Below are 20,571 nucleotides of genomic sequence, written 5' to 3'. Positions count from 1 at the left end.
ATATTCTTTCTCGGACAGTTGAGTGACGCAATAATTTCATACGCCGTGAGCGCATAAATCTTCGTGCATATATGAAAATTTGCAGATTGATCGTTCTGGGCATGCTGGTGTTCTCCGCTCTCTTGTCGACGCTCTACATCTGCCTGATGAGGATCGCGCCCATGAAGGTGATTTACGCGTCGATCGGATTGTTCTTCGTGTCGCTCGCGTTCGGTATCGGCTTGTACGCCTACAAGTGTGCAGTTAAGGGATATTGGAAGTGGGATCACTGGATGCCCTTGGTCGTGCTCTGCTTATCTCTTCTTGCACCGGTATCGGCATTGACCTCGAAGGCGATCAAAAGATACAGGCTGGCCAGCCAAATCATACCGGAATTCGCAAAGTAAACGAGAATCATTTGCCAATTTCCACATTATAGTATTATATTCGTCCTCGTACACTTTTCCGCGCTAGAGTCGTGCTGTTCTTCCCGTCGCTCTACCTCTACGCGATACTGATCTTCGCGCTCTGCTGGTGCGCATTTATCGGAGCCTACGCTGCTGTCCTGTCTACCACTGTGTTTACGTCATGGTTCGCGTTAACCTGGTTGTGCGTGGCGCCGATTTATGCAATTTGGCTCTGTTGCACCTTGGTCGCTTCCTTCAACGTGACCGTGGCCGGGGCCTACGCCACCTGGTACTGGACAACGGACAAGCGCCAAGTGCCCTACTTCACGGTCGGGCGCTTCATCTGGATCGCTTTGAGGCAAGCAGCAATTCGAATCGATCGCGCCGAGTATCCATCTATGCAAAATTGAAATTAACGCCTATTCGCAGATATCACCTGGGATCGGCGGCGATCGGCAGCGTTGTCCTACCGGTCTGCTACCTCATCCGATTCATCAAGGGCAGTGGCGCACGGGTCGCAGCGCTGGGCGACTACTTGGCGTTCGAGCAGATAGCGCTTCACGGACGGCCCCTCCTCGAGTCCGCCAGAATGGCCCACAATCTCTGGCACAGAAATTACGAGCGAAGCGAGGAGATAGCCGAGGTCGGTGCACCCCTTTTCCCCTAAATCTTGTCTGCATGGGTCAGTTTCAGAATTTTTTAAATAAACCTGCGGAAAAAGGGTCCCAAAACCAACATTTTATAGCCACTCCTACCGCCACCCCCGCTGTAAACGTCTATTTTCTATTAATATTTATTCTAAAGCCCTGAAGTAATTAAAAAATCTAAAAAAAATTCATGAAGGTACTTTCCAACAATTCAAATTTTCTTTCAAACTTCAATTTTTCAGATTTTTAGAACCCGAAGGTTCCAGTAAAAAATTTTAAAATATTTGTTTTCAATTCCTTCTCAAATTTTAATAAATCTTGACCCTTCCATTTTTTCGATTGAAGCCTCCTAGCTAATTTTGAAGACATTCATCATATTTACATCTTTTTCAGATGTCTTCAGAATTTCGCATTAATCTTTGTTATGCTCTAGAATTAGCTAGGAGGCTTCAATAGAAAAAATGAAAGGGTCAAGATTTATTAAAATTCGAAAAGGAATTTAAAGAATGTTTTAAAAGCGGGTTTTCAGCTCTAGGCTTCGGCCGCATGAATGAAAAATTCTGAGAAAATTCAAGGAATCGTTTTTTGGTGTCAGAATAAAGGAAAAAATGTTCCGGTCTGGTATATCGAACCATTTCACCGAAAATAAAACAAATGTAATTTTCAATGATTTTTTCTGAAGACCTGAAACACTCAAAAAACCGGGAAAAATTCAAGATTGTTTGGATTGTTGAAAAGTATTTTTGTGAATTTTTTTAGATTTTTTAATTACTTCAGGACTTCAGAATAAATATAAATAAAAAATATACGTTTACAGCGGGGGGTAGGAGGGGGAGGGGGTCTAAATAAAAAATTTTGAACCTGACCCATATATAGCGGCTGTACCGCGATATATTTCAACGATTTGCTCCTTTCCACAGAACGTCAAATATTCAACGATTATCATCTGGCTCTCGGTCTGGTTCACCTCTCCTTTTCTAGTACACAGAGGTGTACTGTTGGCCCTATCGTGGGACAAAATGTTCTTTCGATTTTATTTTATTCCTTTTATATTCAACGGACTGTTGGTATTCATTATGTTCCAACTGATTAACATTGCGTGTGACACCGTCTTGTTGTGCGTGCACGAGGATCACGAAGTCAACGGCAAAAACGCTCGCAACATGTCGGATAAGCTGAAGCAGCTAATTTTCGAGACAGAATGGAAATGATTGAATTTCATCCTGCGATAGTGGCCAAACTTTACTCAAGATCTAACTCCAAATTTTTTCAGATATATTTCGGATGAAATATCAAGTTCTAGAGCCAAAAACCATACTTTATGTTGTTTGAGTCGAAGTTTCGAATGAAAAAATTCGAAAAAGTTGTCTTTATATTATTTGAACAATTTTAAAACTTTTTTGTTCTTTGCATATTTTTTTTCAAGACCTTCCTTTTCGAGCTAGAAGATCGAAAAGATTAAAAACTAGTTCTATGATATTTTAATCGTTCTTGAAATGCCGTTAATATCTTTTCAGTCACAAATTTGGTCTTGATTACGAATAGTAGTATGTGTAGATGGAGATATGGCCCATCGCAAAGATTCCTCGTGGAAGGTGGCAAATTTATCGCGAACAATTGAGGGTGTATCCGAGTACATTGATTTTAAAAAGTGGCTCCCAAGCTACGTACTGCTTGTCGTTTTCGATCTCAGTAATTTTTGAATTTCTATAAAATTGTCAAATTTTCCACGAATGTATATCCGATTCCCAATTCTGCTGTGTGCGTCAAGCTTTTGCCTTCTTTTCATACCGCGAGGAATCGAAATAGATTAGTTCGAGTTCAGTATCGAAGTACATTCCGTAGCCAGCTAAATTCAGTAATCGTATCATCTCGACAATGTTCGAAAATTCAAAAAAAACAGAAGCGCAATTTTATTATAAAACGATATCATCGATCGCTGCCGTAGCATAAGTCGTACACATCGTATGCTACTATAGACATTGTGTCGCGCGTCGATGGGCTCGTCCGCTCGATTTTTTAATTGTAACAAGCACATGGTCGTCGTCGTCGTCGTCGTCGCGAGACAGCTCATCTCGGCGCACAGCTTCAGCAGCAGCAGCAGCAGCAGCGGGTAAATTACGCATACGCGTAAGAAACGATCGCGACGATCGGCTTGTAATATACGTGATCGAGCACGCCCCGCTCGCGACGATCCCCACGCGATTGTGCCTCATTAACTCGTGAGAGCGTGTGTTTGTGTTTGTGCGAACTAGTGCGTCGAGCTGGCTACCCGGGACGATACTTGTGCAAAAACATCGCGACTTCCCGGAAACTTTCATCGCCGAGCCCGGATTTTGACCTAGTGCGCCGAGTGGGTTACGCAGAATGATATTTCCGCGGAAAAATCGCAGCTTCCTAGAGAAAGTCGTCGTCGCTTCCGGGCGGAATTCAACCTGATGCTCCGAACGGTCATTCTATAGGGTAATATTCTCGCGTAAAACCCGTAATTGCGTGGAGAAAGTCATTTTCAAGTTTCGTGTTCGACCTGGTGCCCCGACCGGGTTACCCAGGATAATTGCGAGAATCTTGATGTCGAGAGAAAAATCGACATGTATCGTTTAAAACTCATACATATCAAATTGATGCGCAGCATCTATACAAAGATACATTTAGCCTTATTAATCGATTAAATCGATGATATGAAGTTGGCCGGAAGACTACGTGAGACCGCGTGAGACCGCGTTTTGCGTGAGACCGTTTTTTCGTCGGGGATTTTTTCTTTTATCATTCGTATTTAGTTAATACTGCGTTTTTCAGAGACTTATGAATGCACTATTTTTGGTCACTTTTTACGAGGAATCGATTTACCGAATCAGAATTACCGTATGTTTTATAGATTTCAAATAATAACGTTAGGTTGTTTTCGCGGGTCCCGAAATCGCAATATGAGGAATCGCGTATATGAGGAGCGTGGAGTGACGCTGCTCTCGTCTGCCATACTTGCCATTCGGAGCGCGACACGCGCTCCTCGATTCAATCATAATGAAAACCGGTCTCCACCACTAGAAAGCGAGTATCTTTATCCGTAAATCTGCAAGTGGCAAAGTCAAAATATTTGTATAAGTCAAGGCAACCTGAGTCGCTCTGCGCCATCGTACAAAGATCTCGACATATTTACACTCTGTAGATCATTATTGTGTACGTATAGTCAGTACACGTTACAACAACGCAGCGTAAACATAGAGAAATATCGCGCAGACGGCAGCAAGTGATTTTCGCGCGACCAGTGAAAATATTACGATTTTGCATTGAACGTCCAATTGTGAGTGTGCCGAACGATGCGACGGCACAACGGCCAATTCGGCGACTGGTATAGAGGAGGAAGAGAGGTGTGCGTATACGGGCAATATTCCCAAAGTGTCTCGAGCACAGCAGAATTGATAAGGTTACGAAGCCAGACCAATTGGCTAATTGAAATAGAGCGGTACAAACTTCTCAAGCAAATTTATCTCTTGATCGAAAAATGGAAGGGCGCATATCCCGATCTCCGAGACATATTTCGGGACGATCATGAAATCGAATGGCTTCTCGTGGAATCCGTCAAGTCCGTTCGCGACGCATCTACATTGAATAGGGCGAAATCGCTCATCAACTTTGTGATCAAGACCGGGTACAGGGCGGCGCTCCGCCGGCGCGGCACGCGGCGCACCACTGCGTTGCATCAGGCGGCACGATCGCAAAACCATAACCTCGTCCATAGTCTCTTTGGAATTTACAGCAAATTCGACTCGGTGTACATGAGCGAGTCGGGCAGCACGCACTTTCTCGTGGCCTGCGATTACGGCTTGACCGACATCGTCGAGAGATTTCTCGATGACAGGTCCGACTGGCCGGGGGATCCCAATCACGTCGCGCCCGAAACCGGAGACTCGCCGCTGCACCTGCTCGTGCGTCACGGCAACTGCAAGCACGCCATGGAATTGCTGCTGGCCAAGGGCGCCGATCCAAATCTAGTCGACTATCGCGGACAAACTCCCCTGCACCTCGTGTGCCTCAGTTGCGACGACGTTAAATTGGCTAAGATGCTGCTCGACAGATGCGACGACAGATACAAGCCGGTGCGGGTCGATGCTCGGGACCAGATGGGCAACACGCCGTTACACTACGCCCTGCAGAACGGATTCCCGAAGCTGGCCGAATTTCTGCTGAGACAAGGCGCCGACCCGAATCAGACCAACGACCTGGGATCGAGCCCGCTGCACCTCATCGTCAAGAGGAACAAGGACGACGACTTGGCGGCCAGGTTCTTCGACGTCTGCGACGACGTCGGGCAGTGGGTGCGGGTCGACGCGCGGGACGCGTTGCGCCGGACACCGTTGCAATGGGCCGTGATGCTTTTCGAGCTGAGAACGATCGATCTGCTCTGCGATCGCGGTGCCGATCTGTCCGAATTCGTTTTTCCAGGGCAGAACGAATTCAACTCGTGTTTTACGTCGTTCTGGGATTTAATAGAAATTCAGTGCGATTTGAGACTGGCGTCCGGTCTGCTGGCAGTCGTCGATACTCTCGAAAAGAGAGGATACAGGATGAACCGAAACGATGCCCTGACGATCATGAAATTGTTTCGATTCCACGGATTGATCGAAACGTCGGCGGTGCCTTACGAATATTGGAACGACAAAGAGAAGTTCGCAGCGAGAGCGAAAAAGATAATGATAGGTTTGGGTCTGTCGCTGCACGATTCGATCCGGTCGCCGCCCGAAGAGGTGGCGAAACTACTCTTACATACGAGGCACTACGCTGGATTCGCTGCTGAATGGTGGGAACTGTCCGAAAAACCCAGAAAGCATCTGTGCGAGAAACTTTCGGAAAGATTTTTTCGGAAATGGGCATTACAGTCTTTAGGGGAGCTGGTACGCCATCGGCTGCCGATTCTTTGCTGTGATCTGATCGTCAAGAAGCTCATGAACAAAGATTTATTGAATATCTGCTTGGCGGCTGCAGAAAAAAAATTTTGAATGGAAAGATATAGCTGCAGCTCCCAAAAACCATAATTATAAAAATGTAATCTTTGAGGTATAACCTTATTTTTGTAAGTAAAGTTCACAATCTACCTTAAGTATTTTCGTTCAATACTGGGTTTGAAATCGAAACAAAAAAAAAAAATATTTAATTTTTGAATTTTCTGAGATCTTAATTATTTTTGCATTTTAAATAAATTTCAGTCTTGTTTAAAAAATCTCAGCGTTCAATTACTTATTGCTGCATGCATTTATTTTTTATCAATACTAACTAATTTGATCTTATCAATTATTTGAAATTGATTGCTCGTTCGGATTAATCTTATCGATGAGCAAAATTGATGAAGAGAAGTGTCGTAATAGTGAAGTATAGGTAAGAAAAAATAATACCAACACAATTTTTATTTAAATTTTAAAAAACACATGCAAAAATATCAATACATATATACAATAATCAATATCATTTCGTCCTGAAATTGTGGCATACTTAATCATTGCAACCTTCATGTATTTTCTTTTGGTGTCTAAGCAATTGCACTTTATGTCCAAATTTTTTTTCGCAAATGTCGCATGTGAAATCTTTGCGGCCTTCGTGGACTGTTTTTTGGTGCTTTTGCAAATAATCTTTTTGTCCAAATTTTTTCTCGCACTTATCACATGAATAATCTTTGAGACCTTCATGGACTGTTCTTTGGTGTCTCAGCAAATGCGGCTTAATTCCAAATTTCTTCGCACACTTGTCGCATGCGAAATCTCTTCGACCTTCGTGTACTAGGCTATGGTGCCTCAACAAATATGATTTACTTCCAAAGTTATTGCTGCATTTGCCGCATGCAAAATCTTTCCGACCTTCATGTATCGTCTTTTGGTGATTAACTAAACTCGATTTGTATGCAAAACTTTGTTCACAATTGTCACATGTATGATCTTTACGACCATCGTGAACTGTTTTTTGGTGGACGAGCAAATGACTTTTTCGTCCAAATTTTTTCTCACATTTGTTACAAGCATAATCCTTAAGACCTTCATGGACTGACCTTTGGTGCATTAGCAAATGGTGTTTATGCCTGAACTTCTTCTCACACTTGTTACATATAACATTTTTCCGACCCTCATGTACTGTCCTTTGGTGGAAAAGCAAAGTCGATTTGTGTCCAAATTTTTTCTCGCAATTGTCACATACATAATCTTTGCGACCTTCATGGACTAACATTTGATGTCTGATCAAATCTGATTTTTGTCCAAATTTTTTCTCGCAATAGTCACATGCATAATCTTTACAACCATCATGGACTGTCTTCTGGTGTCTGATCAAATCCGATTTTTGTCGAAATTTTTTCTTGCAATAGTCACATACATAATCTTTACAACCATCATGTACTGTTTTTTGGTGTATAAGAAAATTAAATTTAAGCCCGAATTTTTTTTCGCACTTGTCACATGCAAAATCCTTTCGGCCATCGTGTACCGTAATTTGGTGGTAGAGCAAATGAGATTTACGTCCGTATTTTTTGTTGCAGTTACTACACGCGTAATCTTTCTGACCATCGTGTACTGTCCTTTGGTGGCACAGTAAACTCAATTTTTGTGCAAATTTTTTTTCACACTTGTCACAAATAAAATCTTTACGACCTTCATGAACCGTCTTCTGGTGTCTGATCAAATCCGATTTTTGTCCAAATTTTTTCTCGCAACAGTCACATACATAATCTTTACAACTATTATGGACTGTCTTCTGGTGTCTGATCAAATCTGATTTTTGTGCGAATTTTTTCTCGCAATAGTCACATACATAATCTTTACAACCATCGTGGACTGTTCTTCGGTGATTGATCAAATATGATTTTATTCCCAATTTCTTTTCACATTTTTCCCATGAAAAATCTTCGCAACCTTTATGGCCTACCTTTATGTGCACAAGCAAATTACGTTTATTTCCAAATCTCTTCGCGCAAATTTCGCATAAGTAATCTTTGAAAACTTCGTGGAATATTTTTTTATGTTTGAGTAAATTTGATTTATTTTCAAATTTCCTCTTGCACTTTTTACATGCAAAATTTTCGCGGTCTTTGTGTTCTGATATTTGGTGTCTACTCAAATGACTTCGAAACTCAAATTTATTCTCGCACTTGTCGCATGAGTAATTCTTCTGTTCATTGTGAATTGTGTCTCGGTGTATTATCAAGCTTGATTCTAGTGTAAATGCCTCCTGACAAATATCACAAACGTATTTTTTGTCGTCTGAAACAACAAGGTCTTCTTCACTTAAATTATCTTTCAAGACAACTTCCTTGGATTCCTCATATATTTTATCCATTTTGACGCTTGAAGTAAATGGCAGACTATTTTATTTAATACCTCGGAAATTGAAAGAGTAAAATTTATCTTTTGGTTTATGCCTTGTTCGAGCAAGACCACATTCAAACTAATTTGTTTTCACTTTAGACACTATCAGTATATCGAAGGACGTTGTCAAAATTATTTATGATAATATTGTTTACAATTAAGTTACTGATTTATCTGTTTATACATTATGCTTACAATATTTGAACCAGTGTAAACTCTAATTTAGAGATCATTTCTTTAAGGAACTTTTTGATTTTTTGAAACTAAATACTTCCAAGCAAACTCCCTACAAATAACATCGAGTTCGCATAAAAGAAACGAGTTATACAAATATGTAATGAAAAATTTTGATATTCATTCCAAAATTTGTCGCCCCACGCTCATGGAAAAAGATTTATGGCAACTACAGAAAAAAAAGTGTGAACGGAACAATATAGCTCCATCTCAAAAAATCATAATTATAAAAATATAATCTTTGATGCATTGCCTTCTTTTTGTAAGTAACGCTGACACCTACCACGCAAACGTTAATAATTATTATCCGCTCAGGCAATTCTAATTCAGTTATGAGAATTTTTACTAATATTTAAGAAATGTAGAAAAAATTCTTTGGTTTTAATTACATTTATAAATGGTTTGACGTTGGTTTTTTCATGCAGAACATTTTATTATTACCGATTATGTCTCTCGTAGCAAAAAAAACCATAGGTCTGAAAATTGATCTAAATCTTTCACAATGCCGAAACGGGCATTATCTGTTGGGCCGCCCTGACGAACCATCGTCGACTTGCCGAGTATATTATTAGTCATAAGAATCGTTATTAATTATTGTATTTTGAATCTGATTTCATGTGAGCGCCAAGTATAAAAAGACAGAACTTGAATGGGAATATACGTTGATATATGAGAGCTTACATATGTACAGAGGAGGGGGTCGAAGATTTGCCTTGAGATCGAAGAGAGCTAGAGTGTGCGAGTTGAGTGCAACATCTTCAAGGATATCTGGGTCAGATTGACGAGTACCGTGCGGGTAAAGAGACCCTAAGTCGCCCAAGTGAAAAGAGCGAGTGACGGTACGAGTCGACCCCAGTGCGCAGGAGAGAACAGGTATAGATTCAACGACAGAGCGGACTATAAGGACAATGGACCAAGAGAGGATCTCAACACCGAGTGGTGAGTCGGGCGGCTCAGCCCTTGGTCGTTATGTTTGTGAGTCGTACGCCCCGATGCACCCGGGCTATATTATCGGCGCGTCTGCCGTCGGCCGGATATTCAGGTACTCTCTGAGACCGTGTATAATGTTTATTGCATAAGAATAAACTTGGCCAGTCGTTATTATTAATATTGAGTGTTTGTTTCTTGATTTGAGAGAGTGTGATTCCCTGTATTCCCTCTTTCTTTCACCATCTAGGAACATAAATTGAACAGCCTCTACGCGCTAGGACGGACCTGCAGAGCCAAGAGATACACGTGACCCGAACAAGCGCGTACGGAGAGGTCACAACGTTTTTGAACAATTCGGGGTCGCGTATTTCGCAAGGTTTATAAAAAATCCAGTTCCAAATAAGACAAGAAGAAAATTCTTAGCTCATGCATGAAGAGCTGCTGGTAACCAAGTAGTCAAATATGAAAATCCACCATGACGAAGTGAACAAAGGTGTCATGATAGTTGATATCACGTAAAGTACAGGTAAGACACAATTATTTCGGAAAAGTTGCTATGCAAATTTTAGAAAATATATGCTTAATGTTTAATGTATTTATACAATATAAATATTAACAATTGAAAATCATCATTTCTACTCGCACTTGTCGTATATCTAAGCTTTGCCACCTTTATGGGCTGTCACTTGGTGCTTGATCAAAGAAAATTTTTTTCCAAATTTCTTTTCTCACTCGTCACATTCGTAATCTTTCTGTCTTTCATGTATTCTCCTTTGGTGAACTAACACGTGATGTTTTTGTCCGAATTTTTTTTCGCAAGTATCACATGCAAAATCTTTGCGGCCTTCGTGCATCGTCTTTCGGTGAATGAGCAAATTACTTTTTTGTCCGAATTTTTTTGCGCACTTGTCGCAATTGAAATCTTTCCGACCGTCATGCACTGCCTTTTGGTGTCTGAGCAAATGCGGTTTTCGTCCAAATTTCTTCTCGCACTTGTCGCATGCGTAATCTTTGCAACCTTCGTGGACTGTCCTTTGATGCAGGGACAACTCAGATTTTCTCCCAAAATTCCTCTCGCATTTTTCGCATGCGTAATCTTTGCGCCCTTCATGGAATGTTTTTTGGTGTCTGATTAAATCCGATTTTTTTCCATATTTTTTCTCGCAGTGGTCACAAGTGTAATCTTTGCACTCTTCATACAATGTTTTTCGGTGTCTGATCAAATGCGATTTGTTTCCAAATTTTTTCTCGCAGTGGTCACAAGCGTAATCCTTGAGACCTTCATGGACCGTCCTTTGGTGGGAGAGTAAACTCGATTTTTGGGTAAATTTCTTTTCACACTTGTCACAAATAAAATCTTCAAGACCTTCATGGGCTGCTCTCTGGTGCCTGATCAAATTCCATTTTTGTCCAAATTTTTTCTCGCAATAGTCACATACATAACCTTTACAACCATCATGGACTGTCTTCTGGTGTCTGATCAAATTCCATTTTTGTCCAAATTTTTTCTCGCAATAGTCACATACATAATCTTTACAACCATCATGGACTGTATTTCGATGATCGATCAAATCTGATTTTGTTCCCAATTTTTTTTTGCGCTCATCACAAGTGAATTTGTTACGACCTTCGTGGTCTGTCTTTATGTGCAAAAGCAAACTATGTTTATTTCCAAATTTTTTCGAGCACTTTTCACATAAGTTATCTTTGAAAACTTCGTGGAATATTTCATTGTGCTTGAGTAAAGCTGATTTATTTTCGAATTTTCTCTCGCATTTGTCACATGTAAAATCTTCTCGATCGTTGTGTACTAATTTTTGGTGGGTAAACAAAATCGATCTTTTCATAAATTTTTTTTTACACTGGTCACATGGGTAACCCATTTGTTCACTGTGAATTATGTCTCTGTGCGTAATCATGCTTGATTCTCGAATAATTACCTCCTGACAAATATCACAAATGTATTTTTTGTCGTCAGGAATATTAATATCGTGTTTATTTGAATTATCTTTGGGGATAATTTCTTTGGATTTCCTTTCTCTCTTATCAATTCTGATGCTTGAAATAAACGTTGGAATATTCTATTTACTGCCACAGAAATTGAGAAAGTAAAATTTATCTTTTGGTTTTACGACTGATTCCATCGAGAAAGACAACATTCAAAACAATTTGTTTTTACTATAAACCTGATCAGTGTATCGCAGCGCGATGTCAAAATTGTTCGTGATTATATTGTTTACAATTACACTAGTGTGAAATCTAACGTGGCGATTATTTCTTCGTGGAGCTCTTGGATTTTCTGAAACTAAGTACTTCGAAACAAACTCCAGATAAATAACATCGAGTCATACACAACTATAATGAAAAAAGTCGATATTCATTCCAAAATTTGCCGCCCCATGCCATAGTGTAATTAGCTCGCTACTTAATACGCTACCTGGATGATAAACTAAATTGTCCTTCAAAATCCAGTTCTCAAACTTATTTTGGAGTTCATTTCAGAGCTTTATCATAAAGGAAGCACAATCATCTAATTCAAACCAGTTAATTCATGTATTTTGTAATTACATTATTTATTAAATCTTTCATTATCACTTGGAGTAACCTCAACTCTTTCACTGGAAATCCAACCTCTTTCGCCATTAAGTTTTTTAATCTCAATTAAAGCTTATATTGTCGTTACGTTACGCTTAGCTTTTTAATCAAATTATCATTGTACTATATAATCCGTTATATCAAAAACAATTTTCGTTGATTCAATAAAATTTTTCTCGTGAAATCTCTATCAAGTATCTATGCAATTTTTCACATGCAAAAATCACAGCATTCAAAAAGACTGAAAAAAATTTAAGGCTACGTGATCGGACTTGGCGACGAGATACTTTTTAACACGAAAAATGAAAACAAGTAGCGAAACAAGTTTTTGCTGAGAAATTATACTCCTTCAGAGTAAAATCGAGAACAATAACAGTTTTTGTTTCATACGAACTTATAACTATTAGTCAAAATATTTCGTCTCCGAATCTGTCCAAAAAGCTCACGTTTACCATTATTTCAAAAATTGATTCATTTCAATGTTTTTTCCTGAATTTTGTTTCGCTTTATGCTCGAACTTTATCACAACATCGGAGTCGCGCAGTTCCGCATCATCGCCGTCATCGTATCAACACCCGATTTCAGGATAAAAAGCGTCGCAACAATAATCAAGCGAATAAGTAACAACAGTCGTATTACATTAAATTTACGCATCGCAGCGAGATCACCGTACACACGACCGGCGTATAATATAATCCCCGAATATACACGTATATAGAAACGGTACGTGTTCCTACGTATAGGATTCGTGCACACACACGTGTGGCTCGTTCGCATCATGCAGTCGCGCGACTGCATATTATATAAACGTATATACCTTGTATTGGTGCGTGCGAGCAGAGGAGCTGCAGCAGCTTCGCTCGCTCCGACGCGCGCCCGAACATATAATGTAATATGCGTTGTACGTACGTCACACACGAGCATCAGCACCACCACCACCATCTAGCACATATAGCGACGAGTACACGGCTGTATTCCAAATCGAGAATTCACATTAAATGTAACAGCAGCAGCGGTGGCAGTAGCTGCGCGTAATAATAACGATAATAATAATAACAACGACGACGACTAACAAGAATATCGCTTTTTGCATTTATGTATCGCGTATAGAGAGGTAAACGTACGATGCACTCGGGCTATCCGAATTTTTAGCCCGAAAAATAAAAATAATAAACAAACATAAAAAAAAACAACAAAATTTGCATATACGGCCGGTTTTTACGGGCTACATTTATATCTCCGGTCGTTATACGTGCAGGTACGTTCGCATTTAAAGCTCGTGTATATATATGTATACGTTTATATTACGAGCAGTGCAGTGCAGCACAGAGCCAAGCCGGAGGGATGAGAAGGTGTACATTTTATAATACATTTTACATGCCGCGATGCGCGCCCGATCGAAATTCGCGACGATATAATAAAAAATGCCGCAGCTCGCGTCGCGAGCGACGAGCAAGCCAAATCGTGGCATATATCATCGTATGTGTGTGAGTGAGCTTCGTTGTGCATTTACACGAATATATATTCTGCGGCCAATATGCTTATATATCGGGCATTGTTCGACCCATCTGTCGCGCATCCTATAGCCATATATATACGTGTGTGCTGGCGCACACAGACTAATGTCACGTACGTATAGAAGCCGCTACTGTTACCGCTGCAGCTAGTCGTCATCCTGGATAATCGCACACGCTTTAAATAGGCGAATTCGGAGCGCTATCGCGTGCGAATATATATATTCGACAACGCGCCATCGGTCGCGGCGACGAGGCTTTTCCTGCCAGGGTCGATAATCGCGGCCCGCGCGAACTCTATAATTGCTGTCCGGCTATATGCGATACGTATATTGGTGATCGCGGCGACCATCGTCGTAATAGCAGTAATGATTTTGCTCGTCGAGCGCGATCATCGACTTCTGTCTCTCGTTCTCAAAGCCCGAAGCCTTTGGTCGTGGGTATATGAGAGTACACGAGTTTAATAGAGAAAAGCTCGAATCTCTCGTAATTTACACATCAGTGATCGGCTCGTCGCTTTGGCATCAATCGATTGGAAAAATGCTAGGAAAAATCAAGTGCCAACTCCCTGATACACGTCGATACAAAGTCGAGCATATCACCATATTCTGTTTTAAAAAAGTGACGAGAAGTGTTTTAGTCAGGCAAGTTTCTATGATTGCGAGATTGGACGTTGTCGTAAGTCGTGGCATGTTGAAATCGATTTTCGTGTACTTATAAAGTAATTATGTATTTGAACTAAACTCTGTAAAACACGTGCCATCTATTGATAGAGTTATGGCTTTGTATCTTATGATGTATCGAATAAAAATCTTTATTACATTACATTACAATACATTAAGCTTATTTCTCAACGAATTCTCCTCATTTCTCAGCAGCGTTGTGAAGAGATGTTCTCGTTCTTGTTTGTATTGTGAAAAATGGCAAACGCTGCAAATAATTTACTTGAGTTGCTTTTTGACTCATTAGAAGATAACGCGTGGAAATGCGTTGTCGGAAAATTGTAACTCTTTGTGCAAACTTTATGCAGAGAGCTCGCCTACTTTAACTGCGTGTGCGACTTTGTGAGCCGACACCCTCTAACGGTGGCGATCTCAAACACATTTCCATTCCAATTCAAGATGTTCATGCTCCACCTGATATGATTTGACCATGATGCATATCTGCACATTACCAAATCATAAGAATCTCTCTGTGTAAAGTTTAAATAAATAATTTAACGATTAAACGAACTTACCTGTAAGTGATGTTCTATCGTAATTATACGAAGAGCCTCTTCCTCGAGATCACAATGTAGTAACACGCTTTGCGTGTCGATGTCACCACATATGTTCAAAGTTATTACTTTATTTTTTCACCGCTCGGCGGCCTGCTGTAGCGTGCGCGACGGTGGCTAAATCTTCATTCTTCAAAGTATACCGTAACTATAATTGGGATAAGCTTTGCTTGGGAGGGCGGGTGTGATTTCTTCGGAAGAGGCTCTTCGTATAATTACGATAGAACATCACTTACAGGTAAGTTCGTTTAATCGTTAAATTATACTGCGAGCCTCTTCCTTGAGATCACAATTTAGATGTTTAAAGTTAATATGAACAATAGTTACGGCAATGTTTATTTTTTTTTATTTATTTGAAGAAAAATTAAACAATAAGTATAAACGGAGAACATCCAGATTATTATCCATACAATCAAACCGCCAGGATAGCGATTGGTAGAGTAGACAAGGTATTGTTTAATAATGCAGCTTTGAACAATAAATTATGGAAGTTGTTTCAAATTTATTGCCTTTTGTATCTTGATTGTAGATCATCATTGCTCTTTGGTTTGTAAGTGCAACTATAGATCTGGACCAAATATCACTAATAATTGGTGTTTTGACTATTTAGAAGAAATAGAATTATCAGATTTAGCAACTGATAATTACAGAAAAATAGGTACATTTAAATCTGAATAAATAAGTACATGTTACATATAAAATATTGAGCTCAATATATTTCATAAGTCAAATAGTCTCCAGAGTCTCCTGATGGTGATGGATTATCAAGAAAATCTGCTGAAGAATTGAATCTTTTAGAAGGTATACCAGTTGGTGCATCCATTATAGATGGCCACGCAGGAGGTTTAGGTATGCTTGGTTGCTCAGCAAATGATATCTCTTCTGATTTCACAACTAGATTAGGTATAGTTTGAATTTAATTTTAAGTAACTGAGATAATTTTCATCATTATTTCAAGGTCATTATTTATTTAATTTTTATATAAGGTTTAATTTGTGGCACATCTACATGTCATATGGCTGTGAGCAAAGAAGAAATTTTTACAAAAAATGTAAAGTAAAAATCTAATTTTTACTACACAGACCAACAACACATTGAGTTTCATGCTGCACATTAGGGCGGAGCAAAAAAACCCTTTTGTCGCCGATCGCTTTCTAATAGCAAAGGAACGTTAGTATAACTAAAAAAAAAGAGAAAAACCGCGAGGTAGGCGCCAGCAAACGATGGCTTCAGTTGCCGCATGAAGCTCAAAGTTTAAATTCATCAAAAAAAATATCGTTATGCGTCCGAAAAAATCGATTTAAAATTTCTCTGTGCAGTGTTTACTGATACGGCTGAAAATTGTAGGGCTTCTTATGTATAAAAATAGAAAGTTTTAAAAAAAAAAAGCAGCCCTCTAGGTGCCTTAAAAGTAAAGATAGAGCCACTCAAAGGTCGAAAATCGACATAATTTTGACGTTTTTCAATTTTTTTCAATCTTTGAAACACTGTACACTGCGTAATTTTGCAGTTATTAAAACGTTTCAAAAAAGAAAATTTTTGTATTTTCAAGAGCTTTCCAACGATATAAATTAGTATGGGGATTGTTCAATTGCAGCTTAAACTATCGTCCAAAAAGTGAAACATTTTTCTTTAGTGATTTTCGGAAAAAATCGTTTTCTAGTTAATGTTAACGTACTTACATATATAATTGCGTTACACTGACTATTTTTTTGTAAATTAAACAATAAAGTTAATTTGTGTTAATTTAAAAAGTTAAATTTTCGTAAAACGCATACGTTAGCGGTTCAAATATTAATACGCTTCGTATGCAAAGCCCCGGGCCCCCAATTCTTTGTATCCGATACTGATGCTAGCCTAACGTATTTGTTTAAAAAATCGAATACTGTTGACTACTATACTAAGTGTGCAGTAGTCAGTGCAGACCATCAGTTACACCAATCACTTCATGGCGGCTTGAGCAGCAGCGTCCATCGATTGTTTTTTATGTTAACTTTGACTTCTAATCATTGATATAAATAAAATCAAGTGTATTTTTCAGTATTTTATTAATTATCATTGTTATTTACATCCGTGCGTTATTATACCACCTTACATATTCTTGGTTTTACTTTCAAACGTTTGATTTATTGACGTGCTATCAGGAGTTTTTGGTCTGTAAGTACAATGCAATGATTTTTTTATGAAATCCAATGCAGTTAACATTATAAGTTTAAATTTTCTAATAGATTGTATAATAATTGACGGTCACTATGCCGAAAGTGAAAAAGATGAAGAAAAGATTTTGCCAAGCTGATCCTATATTTGGGGATATTCGCAACGTGGATTTCGTGTCAGGTATTTTACCATCAGAGGCCACCGTCATAAAAAAATTTATTAATATTCGAGATACATTTTCTCTTCACGAAAATGGAAAATTTCAACCGAGCAAAGTGATATTCAATAACCTCTCAGAATTGATTATGCCTATTTGGAAGCAACTAGTAATTCCTACTGTTTCGGAATCGAGAGTGGTTCAAAAAATAAAAACTTTATACGAAAATAAATATAAAAAGCTCCTAAAAGCTCTGAAAAATCGGAGACAGTCTAGCACTTACGATGAAAATCTGAAAGAAACCGTTGCTGATATGGAATCCAAGCTATTTGATATAGCTTTTTGCAAATGTTTGAACTCCTGCAAGTGCGATGACGACGAAAAAATTCCATTACAATCAAGAGGTTTATTACAATCGCTCAGAGGAAATCCTGCTTTTCTAAAACAAAACAATGCAGATACGATTGATTTAAGACCAGCATTTTGTGATGAAACTCCGAGATGCTCGCAAAAAACAGAGTATTCGGACACACAGAAATTCGATGATCCTAATCCGACGTGTTCACAAAAATCAGCAAGTTCCATCGATAGTGTTGTAAGCAGTTGGAGTTTTCAAGAACTCACACAAAAAAATTGCACGAGAAGTAAGGAAATTTCTAATCAAAACAGGATTCGCTTTCGTAATGTCGCTGCCGCTTGCGAACGCTTCAAAGTATCAAATAACGCAGCTGCGGTACTAATCAATTCAGCTCTTGAAGATATTGGGCTACGAAACGAGAATAATACAGTTATTAAATCAAAAATTGAACGCGAAAGAAAAAAATTATATTCCGAATTACAAAATAGTACAAATTTTGAAAACCTAGAATTAAAAAGTATTTTTTTCGATGGACGGAAAGACAAAACGTTAATTCGCAACGATTTTAGTACTAAAATTATTAGAGAGGAACACATAAGTTTGCTGGAAGAACCTCACAGTAAATATTTAGGTCATATTTCTGTAAAAAAAGGAGATGCTGCCACAATTTCAGCAGGAATATTAGATTTTTTAAATCTAAATAATATTAGTTCTGACTTTTTGGTGGCAATAGGCTGTGATGGAACTAACGTAAACGTGGGAGTTCGCAAGGGCGTGATGAGAAATATAGAATTGGCTTTTAATCGACCTATGCAATGGATAGTATGTTTGTCACATGCTAATGAGTTACCACTAAGACATTTGTTTGAATATTTCGACGGTGAAACAACTGGGCCCCATAGTTTTTCAGGGGTTATTGGAAAACAATTGGAAAATTGTGAAAATTTACCTGTGGTCGAGTTCACACCTATCTCGTCACAATTTTCGTACACAGGAGATCGTAATGATTTGAGCACTGATCAGCAATATCTACACGACATTTTTTTATCAATAATTAGTGGTAAATGTACGAGGAACTTGGAGCGTCGAAATCCGGGGAAAATCAATCATGCACGCTGGATCACATTAGCTAATAGGTTATTGCGACTCTATGTCTCAACGAAGGAACCATCAAGTGCACTAACAACTATAGCGATTTTCATTATGAAAGTGTACGTTCCCTCGTGGTTTAATAAACAAAATTGCTCAGTTATTGACGGTGCAAAAAATTTTTATTCCATGTTAAGTAGTTCAAGATATTTAAGTGTTGAATTATTGGCCGTCATCAATCCAGTTTTAGCGAGAAATTCATATTTTGCACACCCGGAAAATTTATTACTTGCAATGATCTGTGATGAAAGAAAAGAAATTAGGGTTTTAGCGATGAATTATATTCTGAAAGCTCGAAATAGAAAAAATGGTCTTCGACAATTCATTCGACCGAAAAATAATTTAAATTTCGACGCTAAGGACTACACAGAATTAGTGAATTTTGATGAAATATTCATTACAGAACCTCCTCTCTTGTCCGGATATAACGAGCAACAATTAAAAGAACTAGTAGAAAATGAAGGTACTATTGATGAAGATATTTTTAAAATACCATGCTACACTCAAGCTGTTGAACGCTGCATCAAATTAGTTACTGAATCTTCGCTAGCACATTCGTCAGAAAAAGGAAGAGATGGCAGTATACGAGCTACTTTGGCCGCGAGACAAGCAAGTTCAGATTGCAATACGAAGAAAAAAGATCAGTCATTTCCATTTTAGTTCAAATATTTTCTCTTCTTTTTAAAATTTATAATTTATGTATCTGGAAATATAATAGATTTAATAACACAAATAAATTAAAAAATTTCACTAAGAATGTTTAATAAAGATCAAATATAAGCTATAAACTTGTGATTTAACTTATTATGAACGCCTGTGACATATTATTGCAATTAAGTATTTTGACTAAACTTCGCCCAGTGCGCTCACCAAGCCACATTTTGGAAACAAGATAAAAAAGGTTTCACTTTTTGGACGATAGTTTAAGCTGCAATTGAACAATCCCCATACTAATTTATATCGTTGGAAAGCTCTTGAAAATACAAAAATTTTTTTTTTGAAACGTTTTAATAACTGCAAAATTACGCAGTGTACAGTGTTTCAAAGATCTATTTTTATACATAAGAAGCCCTACAATTTTCAGCCGTATCAGTAAACACTGCACCGAGAAATTTTAAATCGATTTTTTCTGCTTTTATTTCACTGCAATTTAATAGTAAACAACTTATATTTGAATTGTACAATGATCTGATCAATAAACAATTAATAAATGTTACCCATTGTAAAATTTTAACAATCTGAATCCGAATCCGAATCGGTTACATCCGGACAGAAGAAATACCCCTTCGTCCCGTCTCTCAAATGAGAATAATTTCTACCGTAGTAGTAATGAAATATATCTCGCACGTTTTTCCCTGTAAAATGACGGAGATTTTGTAATAAAAATAGAAAATTTTATAAAAAAACCAAGTACTTACACGTCATTAGATTATTTCGATTATCAATCAATTTATCCTCCAAATCATCATCGCTTTCCATGAGGACTAGCAGCTCGCTGAAGATCTGGTACTCCGATTTTTCTGGAGTGTAAACAGCATCGAAGTACAGCCTCGATTTCTCCTTTATCACCCTCACGTCTTCGTCGAAAAAAAGCGTGAAATCCGAAGATCGTGGACGCCGTTTCAGCTCCAACGCCGCTCCATATGCCCAGAAGCTGTAATAAATTAGTTTCAGAACGCATCGTTATACTAATTATGTTTCAATTAAATAAAAATATCCGGTTAATTACTTTAAGTAAATTAGGTACTTACGAGCACACTTTGCGGAACTCCTTTATCTCACACACGTCCAGATTTTCCAAAATTTTGTCGACAACTAC

The 20,571-nt window shown here is 38.5% G+C and overlaps 1 protein-coding gene across 1 annotated transcript; it reads left to right on the top strand.

Annotated features, from left to right (window-relative positions):
* Positions 1-85: 85 nt before the first annotated feature.
* On the top strand, positions 86-2,244 carry LOC111694144 (choline transporter-like protein 2; the record flags this gene model as incomplete). The annotated part of the gene is made up of 4 exons (XM_023461054.1): positions 86-382; positions 454-744; positions 816-1,029; positions 1,954-2,244. Coding segments are annotated over 4 exons (1,093 nt in total), but the record flags the coding sequence as incomplete, so codon positions are not given.
* Positions 2,245-20,571: the final 18,327 nt, after the last annotated feature.

The sequence above is a fragment of the Trichogramma pretiosum genome, unplaced genomic scaffold (assembly GCF_000599845.2).
Source record: "Trichogramma pretiosum strain Unisexual culture from Peru unplaced genomic scaffold, Tpre_2.0 scaffold18, whole genome shotgun sequence".
Lineage (NCBI taxonomy): Eukaryota > Metazoa > Arthropoda > Insecta > Hymenoptera > Trichogrammatidae > Trichogramma > Trichogramma pretiosum.
The sequence above is the reverse complement of the archived record's forward strand: the minus strand, read 5'-3'. Positions and strand labels throughout refer to the sequence as shown.